General features: G+C 59.0%; 1 protein-coding gene across 1 annotated transcript; it reads left to right on the forward strand.

Moving 5' to 3' along the window:
- Positions 1-1,904: 1,904 nt before the first annotated feature.
- On the forward strand, positions 1,905-3,991 carry LOC102962908 (serine protease 29-like). The gene is made up of 6 exons (XM_042971832.1): positions 1,905-1,913; positions 2,003-2,063; positions 2,274-2,454; positions 2,578-2,843; positions 3,332-3,498; positions 3,575-3,991. The coding sequence occupies exons 2-6, from the start codon at positions 2,003-2,005 to the stop codon at positions 3,737-3,739; spliced, it is 840 nt and encodes a 279-aa protein (XP_042827766.1). The 5' UTR covers positions 1,905-1,913; the 3' UTR covers positions 3,740-3,991.
- The last annotated feature ends 7,703 nt before the right edge of the window (positions 3,992-11,694 follow it).

Below are 11,694 nucleotides of genomic sequence, written 5' to 3' on the forward strand. Positions count from 1 at the left end.
GGTCCAGACTGCCGGACCTGGGGGCAACACGATGCCTCGTGCCTGGGTTCAGAACATGAGGAACGCCAGCTGGTGGCGGGAGGGGGGAAATCCCACAGGGCCTGGGGCAGTGAGGCAGATGACCCCGGGACACCTCCCCACAGGGCGGGCTCTGGAGCTTACCTGCCAAAGAGCAGCACACTCTCCCTGAAGACATCCTTCTCCATGACAGAACATAACGCTGAGCCCCGCAATTCCACGAGAGGTGACGGATGCCCATCTTTTCAATTGCAATGGCCTCTGCAGCGCTTGGCCCCAGGGATGTTGGAGTCTTAGAGTCATGAAACTATGATGCCCATGATACCAGCCCTTTCTGCCCCAACACTCAGAGCCACTTCACACATCCCCTCTCCCCTGGCCCATCTCGCCCCGTCCACATACCTGGACCAGGTCTCCACTTTTCTCCTTGTACTTCCCCTTTGTTTCTGTTTCTCTCTAACCAACCTCTCTGTGTTTCTTCCTTTCACTCTCTCGGTCTTGCCCCATTCCCCTATCACTCATCCAGTTTCTCTCTCCTTACCTGTCTCTTTGTCCACCTCTCCCCAGGCTTCAGGCTATCTGCTCTGTGCATGCAGCCCTGTCCAGGAGCACAGGGCACTCCTGTCTCTCTCTCTCTCGTCATGTGTTGTCCTAGGCCCTGATCACAATGGAGGAGAATCCCCCGTACAGCAGCTGCTGATATTGACATTTGCTAAAGCAAGGCTGGCAGCATGTGCACAGCCAGACATTTACCCTTGGTGGCCCAGCCAGGTCCCAAAAGCTGCTGGAGGGCTGGCTGCTTCCCTAAGCTGGAAGGAAAAAGGGGCTCACAGGGTTCAGGGTCCCTGATGTAGATTGGATTCGCTGATGTAGAAGGAGCCGTATGCTTACACCCAACTCTCCTGGGTGGTGTCGAAGGAACCTATCTCAGACCATGGACCTCTGCCCTCCCCATGCCTCAATACAGCATCAGGGAGAGCTTTAGGGGACACCGTGTGACTTGCCACAAAAATTGCGTCATTTGCCCCCTTGGAGGCCACCCGGATGGGTGCTATTGGTGGCAGCTGGGAAGGTGGGCTGTGAAGCCGGGTTTGTCCACTCAGGATGGGGCAGAGTCCAGGGGATGGGGATCCTGTGCCACGTGCAGTGTTCCGTCCATGGCCCTGACGGCTGGGCCAACGCTTGGGAAGAGACGTGACTGCACTGGCCGGAAGCGGGGCAGGGTGAGTGGACAGCGCCCCGGGCCGGGCCTGCCACGGGCTCTGCGGCCTCTGGTGCTCAGACGTGTCGTCAGAAGCACAGTCAGCCGGAGGTGGGCGGCCAGGGTGGGAGTCTGGCCTCCCAGGTGTGTGATGGGGAACCAGCTCCCCACCCCCCTGAACACACTCTGCTGATGCTCGGTGGCGTTCTCAGAGGAGCAAAGGCCTCCCTCCTTCTGGGAGCGCCCGAAGTAGGAACGGTGGCCGGGGCGGAGGCGTCCTTTGCTCTGGGAGTCCGCCCGCCCTGGGGGAGAAGGTCTGCCCGCTGCGTCGCCACATGCCTGAGGCCTGGGGACCCGTGCTCCGACCTGGGGGTGAGGAGGGGTGCCTCCCGGCCTCCGGGGGTGTAGGAACCTGCCTTGGGGCGTGCGGGGATCTTCCTCTGCTGGAGACACTGGCGGGGGCCAGTCCGCGTGGCTGAGGGCGGCCGAGTCTCAGGTGGGGCGTGGGCCGGGGACGGCGTATCCAGGTGGCAGCGGCACCCGGCCTCAGCCTGACACCCGGCTGCGTTTCTTCCCCATCCTCCACCCCTCCCCCCCAAATGGATCACTGCCCAAGCCACCCGCCCACTTCCTGTGGCCAAAACATAAAGGACCTCGGGGGCCCCCAGAGCAGAGATCCGTGGAGCCTGGCAAGGTAGGGGCGCTGTCCCCTCTCGCACAGCTGCAGAGGCCTCTGGCCCCCTCTGGCCCTGAGCTGTCCCTCCGTGCCCTCTCTCCTCGCAGATGCTGTGGCTGTTTCTTCTGACCCCTTTCTTCTCGGGGACCTGCGTCGTGGGGAGTCCAGGTGAGTCCTGACCCCACGGGAGTCCTCCCTTCCCAGAGGCTCCTGTAACCTTGTCTCCAGTTCCAGTCACTTGGGGGCCTTGGAGCTGCCTTTTTGTGCCCTTGGGGGAGGCCTAGGTGGGGACAGGGCTCAGCCCCGGCCCCGAGGCCTGGCCTCCCTCCCCCCTCATGTTGCTTCCCAGCCTCCCTCCCCCCTCATGTTGCTTCCCAGCCTCCCTCCCAGGAAACGAGCTGGTGGGCATCGTCGGGGGCCACAATGCCCCCCAGGGGAAGTGGCCGTGGCAGGTCAGCCTGAAAGTCTACGATTATAAATGGGCCTCCTGGGTGCACATCTGCGGGGGCTCCCTCATCCACCCCCAGTGGGTGCTGACCGCCGCCCACTGCATCTTCCGGTGAGTCCGCTCGCTGCCATGCAGCCTCTGGGTGAATCAGGAGGTGTGGGAATTCGGGCTCCAGGCGGGGCGGAGGGGGCCGCCCTCGAAGGACCCGCCTCCGTGGCTTCTTTGCGACCCCAGGAAGGACGCTGACCCGGCAGCCTACCGCATCCATGCCGGGGACGTGTACCTCTACGGGGGGAGGACGCTGCTGAATGTGACCCGCGTCATCGTCCACCCTGACTACATCAACGCCCAGTTGGGTGCGGACGTGGCCCTGCTCCAGCTGTCACACTCTGTGAAATACACAGCTAACGTCAGGCCTGTCAAGCTCCCGTCGGCCCTGCTTGAAGTCACCCCAGAGGACGAGTGCTGGGTGACCGGCTGGGGCACCGTCATGGTGCACCGTGTGTATGGGGTGGGGGTTGGGAGGGGTTCGGGGCCGCGCGAGGCATTTCCCGACCTTGCCACACAGAGAAGTCCTGGCGGGTGGGCGGCTGCAAGTCCTGGAAAGGAATCGCCTTCCGACACCCTCCCCCACCCCACCCCGTGTGCGCCCCAATCGGGAGATCCGACCCCAGAGGCTGGAGGGTCCCTGAAGCACAACTGAGCTCGGGACCCAACACTGTGACGAGGAAATTCATATTCTTAGTTTTTTTTCCAACTTATAGGAAGATATTGGGGGGGCGGGCAGAAACCCTCACCACCACCACCCCCCATTTTCTTTCCGGTCTTTCCAACTAAAGTCAGAATCCACCTTCCGGGTCTTAGGAATTTAGAAGGAGATGGGAACCCTGCACCCTGGGGTCCCCATGGTAGCGATCCGGGTGGGAACGCAGGCTAGTGGCCGACAGTGGGGGCCACGCTCCAGCCTCTGGTCACGTCTCTCCCGCAGAGTTGCTGCCTCCGCCCTACCGTCTGCAGCAGGTGGCGGTGAGCGTGGTGGAGAACGCCGTCTGTGACCAGCAGTACCACAACGCCACCAGCCACCACTTGGCGGGCAGGAAGATCATCCAGGACGACATGCTGTGTGCGGGGACCGAGGGCCGGGACTCCTGCCAGGTGAGTCCCAGCCCATCCCGGCCCCCACCCCGCTCTGGAGGCCAGCCGGGGCTCAGTGCTCTCTCTCCTTCCTCAGGGCGACTCCGGAGGCCCTCTGGTCTGCAACACGACGGGTGCTTGGCACTTGGTGGGAGTGGTCAGCTGGGGCGACAGCTGTGCCGTGAGAAACCGTCCCGGGGTCTACGCTCGCGTCCAGACATACGTGCCCTGGATCACGCAGCAAATCGGGAGGGGCCTCTGACCAGGGCCTGCTGGCCGTCCGCCCGGCTGGGCCCGGAGGAGCGACGCCATCCTCCCCCCAGAGCCTGCTGCTACAGCCTCTGCGCCCCCGTCCCTGGCCTGGGCTCCACCTTCCTTCTGGCCTCCTCAGTGTCCGGGACTTCCCTGACTGCTGGGGGAAGGAGTAAGAAGATGCCAGGGGGCGGGCGGGAAGTCCCTGGGGCCCAGGGTGCCTCGCTGTGCTGTCTGTCAAATTAAAGAGCTTGAGGAATGACCAGAGTGCGGTCAGTCTCTGTGGAGTGGGCTCTCCGTGGGAGCGTGTCGGCCAGCCCCGAGGTACAGGGGGCCGCGCTGGGGCTGGTGTCCTACCAGGCTTGGCAAGGGAGAGTGAGGTTCTCAGGGTTGGCTCCACTCTGCGGCCACAGCTGACAGCTCTGTCCTGCACCAGAGGCCAACACGTGGTTCCAACCTTGCATCCATTCCTCCTTCCATCCCCCATCTTTCCAACCATCCATCTGTCCATCCCACTTCTCTCGTAAGGCAAGGTCTCTTCTGGGAATTTACCAGTTGCCACGCAAAAGTGACCTGGATATGATGCCAATTTGTCCTCCCCTGTAGGGACGTGCTTGCCCATCTGGGTACTTTCAGGTGAGGGTCTTCACTGGCTCCCCAGGGGGAGTTGGGTATGAGATCCAGGTTGGAAGCCCCTGGTTGGGTATGAGCACCAGGTGCTGGGCAGCAGCCGGAGAGAAATGCCCGGTAGGCAGCCGGGTGAGGGGCTGGAGGCCACGGTGCCCCAGAGCCATGATGTGTGTGCGCCCCAGGGTTAGGGGGTGCCCTGAGCCCATGTGCCGGGCCAGGGTGAGGCAGGGAGGGCTCATTCACCTGCTGTGCAGGCGGGAGGAGGGAGGTGGGAGGAGAGAGGAGCTGAGGGGCAGGCTCCGTGGCACGCCCCACCTGCTCCTTCTGGGCACCTGCAGCTATGGCTGTCCCCACCATTTGTGCCCCGTGGATCCTGCCCCATGGACTAAGTGGCCGGCTCTGGGCCACACAGGCCACAGCAGGACCAGGGCGGCCCCAGGTGGCCTGTCTGTAAACCCACGTTTGTTTTTCCTCGTCACCCGGACAGGGGTGGGGATGGGTGTCCCCCACCTCCAGGAAGCCCTCCCCAGTTCCCGGAGGGCACACTGGCTCGTCTCCTCTGTCCTCAAGGAGTCTGGTCTCGGGGCCGCCCCGGAGGGTCCCAGCTCGAGGCCCAGAGTGAGCCAGGAGACAGTCAGGCCTCGTGACAGGCGTCTGTGCCAGCCCACGCTGCCCATGTCCCTGCCCCTGCGCCCGCTCGGGGTCCCGTGGTCTTCACCGCAGATCAGATGGGCACAGCCCCCAGCTGCCCAGCTCAGAGCAGGCGCTTCCTAACTGTCCGCCATGTGGCCAGGGCCTGATGACAGAGCTGATTAGGGGCCCTGGGAAGGGGCTGGACTTGTCTGCACCCGGCCCCGGCTTGAGACAGAAACTCTGAGGGCCATCTGTGCCCCCCCGCCCAATGTCTCTGGACACGGTGCTGTTTCTGACCCCTATTTGACAGGAGAGCAAACTGAGGCAAAGGGAGGGGTGTCCTGTCCCTAGGCGCCTTCCTTCTCTGGCCCGGGGATGCCCTCCCAGCCTGCTGGGGCCTCTGGTTGCCCAGGGGACATGGGACACGTGGGCCCACGTGGTGGCCTCTGCAGGGGGAACCCTCCTCCTTGCCCCACCCCCACACTAGCCGCTGACTCGGCTCTGGCTGCCCTCGGCCCTGACCTTTCCTGGTCTCGGCTGTGTGGGTTTGGTTTCCAGGCACACGGGAACCCCCCACCCCTGCCCCGCCAGAGGTGCGATTCATCTCTGATCTGCAGCTCTGGGCGTGAAGGAGCCTAGTCCCGTCTTTCCACCCTCACCCTGACCCCTCAGAGCCTTTCCTTGCCTTTCCTTGCCTTTCCTTGCGAGACGCGCCTCCCTCCACACCTCATCCGGCCCCAGGCCTACTCAGGCCTCAGAAAGTTCTAGAACTCATTACCCCAACAACAGACAGTGACAACTCCTGGGTGGGATGAGGGAAGGTGGAAGGAGGACGGATTTCTTGGTTGTTTCTTTTTTTTATCTTAACACGTCCATATCCGCCAAGAGTTTCCAAGGGGCATGTACTACACTTGTCATGAAATAAATTCCGGGTTAAGAAGAAGGTGTGGCCTCCCTGCCCCTCTGTGCCGAGGTCTCACGTCACATGGCAGCCGAGGGGGTCTGATGGGCAGAACCGGGGCCCGGTCTCCCGATGCCCCTCTGGCCCCCACCCTCGCTGGGCCCCTTCCCTGAGGGCTCCACACGCACCAGGGGAAGGTCCCGCCTCGGTTCTTCCACAGCCCCCCTCGATGTGAGGTCAGTTCTAGAAGGAGTAGAGCGCACGTGTGTGAACAACCGAGAAATCTTCAGTCTACACGCACAAACACCTCCGACTGCAAAAATGTTATGCCCAGAATTCGTGATCCCCAAAGACCACCAGGGAGCCGAGTCCGATGCAAAAGCAAAGAGCCTTTATTCGAGCTAGCTCGAGCTCAGTCCCCTACCTGCACGGACGCAGCAGTGAGATACCAGGGAGAGAGAGCGAGTTTCAAAAGGACAAAGGTTTTACTGGGGCCTAGGGGCAGTTGGTGAGGTAATGGCTGTGGCCTTAGCCGATTGGCTGGGGAAGGGTCCGAGTCCTGTGAGGCAGGTGAGCTGGAGGTGACTCAAGGGGAGGAGGCGTGGTCAAGGTGAAGGACACAGAACAAGATGGAGTTGCCCGGCATAGGCCCTTTCATTCCTCCCTTGTCATGTAGCTTACAGACCCAATCATGGGCCCGGCTGCATTTATGGTGACAAGGGGAACAGAGTTTGGAGGTTTACGCAAAGTTCTGGGAACCAAGTGTCCCTGGGGTGGCTCTGGGAGGTCTGATTAAGTATTGTCCCCGAGCCGGTGTCTATGATCTGCCAGGTGATGTTTTGGGGGCGTGGGGATTCCCGGCAGCATGAGCAATGACATGCAGAGTCAATAGAGTTACGAATATTCGGTGGGTGAGCTTGAGCGGGTCGTGTTGGTCCCAATTGACGGCTCATCGCGTGACAAAGTCCTTCCGGATCGAGGAGGGGTCCACTGGCCGAACGTGGGTGTGATGGACCCAGGTCGCGAAGCCGTCTACTTTGAGAGCGGTGGGGGTTGTCAGCACCACGATGTAGGGTCCTTTCCAGCGCGGCTCGAGGTCTCTCGGTGGTGCCTCTTAATGTAGACCCAGTCTCCTGGTCTGTACTGATGAGGTGTCGGGGTCGGACCAGCCTCGTAGATGGCACGGAGGTGCGGCCAAATGTCCTCGTGCGCCCTTTGGAGCCCTCTCAAGGAAAGAAAAAGTTCTTGATCTTTAAACTAAAGGTTGGGAATAATAGGGGGTGGCCTGCTAAACATGATCTCGTAGGGAGTAAAACCCAGTGTAACGAGTGTTCCTAAGCCGGTAAAGGGCGTACGGTAGGAGAGACACCCAGTCCCCGCCAGTCTCCATGGTTAATTTGGTAAGGGTCTCTTTTAGGGTTCGATTCATTCTTTCTACCTGTCCTGAGCTCTGGGGCCTAAAAGCACAATGAAGTTTCCAGTTTGCCCCCACCGCCTTGGCTACTGCCTGCGTTACCTGCGAGATAAAAGCTGGTCCATTGTCTGATCCTACCATGGCAGGAAAACCAGACCCGGGTAAGATGTCTTCTAGTCGCTTCTTAGCCACCGTCTGAGCCGTTTCATGCTTGGTTGGGTATGCCTCCACCCAGCCAGAGAAGGTGTCCGTAAATACGAAAAGATATTTATAACCATACTTTCCTGGTTTGACTTCAGTGAAGTCGACCTCCCATTGGGCTCCCGGTCTGGTGCCTCTGAGCCTGGTTCCTTTTTTATTTGATGTGGCTCTCGCGTTGGTGAGTTGGCAGGTCTTGTAGGCAGATACAAATTGCTCTATTCTGGTGTCCTGTTGGTGAATCTTGATTCCGGCATGTCGGATTAAGTCTTTTAATTTTTGGGCCCCCATGTGAGTAGACTGATGCATGTGCTCTAATATTGAGACTCGGAGCCGGTCTGGCAGCACGAGCTCCTTGTTAGGTGTATACCACCGTCCCTTTATCTCCTGGGCCATGGGGGGTTTCTTGATCTGCTGTAACTCCTCCTGGGAGTATTTGGGCTGGTCTGGTAAAATGGGTCTCCCAAGTCCGGTAGTTGTTAAGCCTTTGTCCAGCTCCCATTAGCACCTCGGTGAGGGCGACGAGCTCTGCTCGCTGGGCTGACGTTCTGGAGGGTAGAGCCTCCGCCCATACGGTGTCCGTTTTGGTGACCACCGCTGCACCCGCATACCTGTGTCCGTCTCGCACAAAGCTGCTGCCATCAGTGAACCAAGTAGCCTCGGCTTCGGGGAGGGGCCGGTCGGTCAGGTCCGTCCGGAATCCATGTACTCCTTCCAGGATTCCCGCACAGTCATGTAGTGGAGCACCTAGGTCAGGGTCGGGCAGCAGGGTTGCAGGATTGAGGGCTGCACTGGGGTGGAATCGCACTCGTGGAGGGTTGAGTAGCAGGCTCTGGTAATGAGTCACACGTGTGTTGCTCATCCATCTATCAGGAGGCTGTTTCAGGACCCCTTCAATGGCGTGTGGGGTCGTGATCCAGATCTCGTGTCCTAGGGTCAGTTTGTCTGCGTCCTTGACTAGGAGTGCTGTTGCCACAATAATTCTTAGGCATGGTGGCCAGCCGGCAGCCACTGGGTCGAGTTTCTTGGACAGGTAAGCCACTGGGCGATTCCAAGGGCCTAAGGCTTGAGTTAGAACCCCTTTTGCTATTCCCTGATGTTCGTCTACAAAGAGGTGGAAGGGCTTCGTAATGTCTGGTAGGCCCAGGGCTGGGGCACTTAGGAGGGCCTTTTTTAACTGATTAAAGGCAGTTTCTTGTTTTTCAGCCCATTTAAATGTTTTCCCCTGTTTGGTAGCTTCATATAGGGGCCTGGCGATCTCAGCAAAACCCTCTCGCTGCGTATGTGAGTGAGCCTTCTTCACGGATGCCCGGTACCCTAAGGCCCCAGGGTAGCCAGCAGGTCCTGGGCCCCTCGCTGTATTCACCCAGGTCCTCGTGTAGCACCAGGGTGCTCCCTTCTGTACTCACCCAGGTCCTCGTGTAGTGCCTCGTCGAAGACGGTGGGCGAATTTTTGAATCCCTGAGGTAGCCGTGTCCAGGTGAGTCGCCCACTGTGGCCCTCCTCCGGATCATGCCACTCGAAGGCCAACAAGGGTTGGCTCTGGGGTGCCAGCGGCAGACTGAAGAAGGCGTCTTTTAAATCTAGTACCGTATACTAGACCCTGGAGGGCGCCAAGGAGCTCAAGAGAGTATATGGGTTGGGAACAGTTGGGTGTATGCCCCTGACCCTCTTATTTACTTCCTGGAGGTCTTGTACCGGTCGGTAGTCATTTGTGTGAGGCTTTTTGACCGGCAGTAGGGGGGTGTTCCAGGCAGACTGGCAAGGAACTAGTACCCCTAGGCTTCGTAGTCTCCGGATGTGTGGCTGGAGCCCCTTCTGGGCCTCCTGAGACATGGGGTATTGTTTGATCCTTACCGGACTCTCTCCTGCCTTGAGCTCTACCAGGTCCAGAGTCCTGGGAGTGGCTAGTCCTATCCCCCCCACCCCCGTCTCTGCTCAAACCAAGGGGAATTCTTGAAGCCATCTGTCTATATTATCCTCTCTCGGGAGCGCCTCCTGGTGGAGGCGGTATTCATCCTCCAGTTTCATGGTCAGGACCTGGATGGGGTGGCCCTTGCTATTGGTGACCTGAGGCCGCCCTTGTCTGAAAGTTATCTGAGCTCCAATCTTGGTCAGTAGTCCCGTCCTAACAGCGGGTAGGGGCATTCTGATATTACCATAAAGGAGTGGGATACCCGGCCCGGCCCCAAATCTACCGTTCTTCGGGTAGTCCATGAATACTGGCTCATACCAGTTGCCCCTTGGACCCAGGACTTCTTGCTGGCTCGTTTTCCTTGTGGGGTGCAGAGGACCGAATGTTGTGCTCCGGTGTCGATAAGGAAGTCAACAGGGGTCCCCTTCACTTTAAGAGTTACCCTGGGTTTGGGGAGAGGGTCCGAACCCCGACTCCCCTAATCACTCAGTTCATCTAGCTCTAGGACGTTTACTCGAGCAGTCTTGCCTCCCTTCCCGCCGGCCCTTTTCGGACAATCTCGGGCCCAATGTCCTATCTCCTTGCAGTATGCGCACTGATCCTTCTGCAGCCTCTGCTTCCCCCCCTTGGTGGTTCCTTTACCTTTTCTTGCGTCGTCTGCCAGCTGCCGGAGACGGCAGTCTTGTTCCTTGAGGGAGTCAGCAGTGGTAGCTAGTAGTATTCTGGCCAGGTCTTGACTCTGCTTACTGCTGGCAGCCGCCATGGCGCGAGACTGCTTGTCCTCAGGAGGCTCCCGGTTGTTATATACCTTTTTGGCTACCACCAGTAAGTCCTGCAGACTTTTTCTCCTAGTCTATCTATTTTCTGTAATTTTCTCCTAATGTCTATGGTCGATTGGTTTACCAAGGCCATGATAACAGCTGTCTTGCTTTCCGGAGCCTCTGGATCCATGGGGGTATAGGTACTGAATGCCTCCATGATCCGTTCTAAAACGGCAGCCGGAGATTCATCTTTTCCCTGTTGCACATTTCCTACTTTGGCCAAATTGGTTGGCTTTCTAGCAGCCATTCGGAGACCCCCCATTAGAGTCTGGCGGTAGACCCGGAGTCTCTCCTTACCTTCTGCCGTGTTGAAATCCCACTGGGGCCGAGTTAAGGGGGGGAAGGAGTCATCTATCTGAGCCTGGTTGGTGGTGGGATTCCCATCTGTGTCCGGAACTAGTTTTCGGGCCTCATTGAGGATTCTTTCTCTTTCTTCAGTCGTGAACAGGACCTGCAAAAGCTGCTGGCAATCGTCCCACGTGGGGCTAGGAAGGGCTTAAGCCAAGAGGGTGGGTAGAGGGGTGGTCTGAGTCTGTCCCATAAGGTCCGTCCGGTATGTCCACAGAACAAAACAGAGAAACACAGAAGCAGACAAACAGAGGGCCCTTAGAAAGTCTTCCAACCCCATGGAAGCAAAACTGAAAGCTAGCTTAGACCTTTGAGGGGACTCCACGTCCCTCCAAAACCGAGAGCTAGACGACGGCCTCACGCCGACCAGCGGGAGAGACCCGCCTCATCTCAGACCTTTGAGGGGATTGCACGTCCCCCCAAACAGATGAGGGGATTCCATGTCCCTCCAGAAGGGAGAATCAGAACGTCTTCTGAAACTCCTGGCCCGTGGTCCTCCAGTGCGTCCACTTAGACCGCGTCGGGCACTACCAGAAATCCAGAAATGAGCTCACACAGAAAAGACGGAACAAACAGACACTAACCGTGGCCAGTCAGGCTCTCTGGGTCGGGGGTCCCTCGGGGGTCTTGGGGATCCCGGACGAGCCCCCAAATGTTATGCCCAGAATTCATGATCCCCAAAGACCACCAGGGAGCTGAGTCCGATGTAAAAGCAAAAGAGCCTTTATTCGAGCTAGCTCGAGGTCAATCCCCTACCTGCCGCGACACAGTGGTGAGATACCGGGGAGAGAGAGCGAGTTTCAAAAGGACAAAGGTTTTACTGAGGCCTAGGGGCAGTTGGTGAGGTAATGGCTGTGGCCTCAGCCGAGTGGCTGGGGAAGGGTCCGAGTCCTGTTAGGCAGGGGAGGGGGGGTGGTGGTTACTCAAGGGGAGGAGGCGTGGTCAAGGACACAGAACAAGATGGAGTCGGCCGGCGTAAGCCCGTCCTTTCAAAAAGCACACAAAACGGCTTGCGGCAACTGTGAACAACAAAGTGTTGATGCATCGGGCTGAAAATCTCCCAATGAGGAGAAGAAGGCCAGAACTCTGACGAAGAGGCACCGGG

Source organism: Panthera tigris, chromosome E3 (genome assembly GCF_018350195.1).
Source record: "Panthera tigris isolate Pti1 chromosome E3, P.tigris_Pti1_mat1.1, whole genome shotgun sequence".
Lineage (NCBI taxonomy): Eukaryota > Metazoa > Chordata > Mammalia > Carnivora > Felidae > Panthera > Panthera tigris.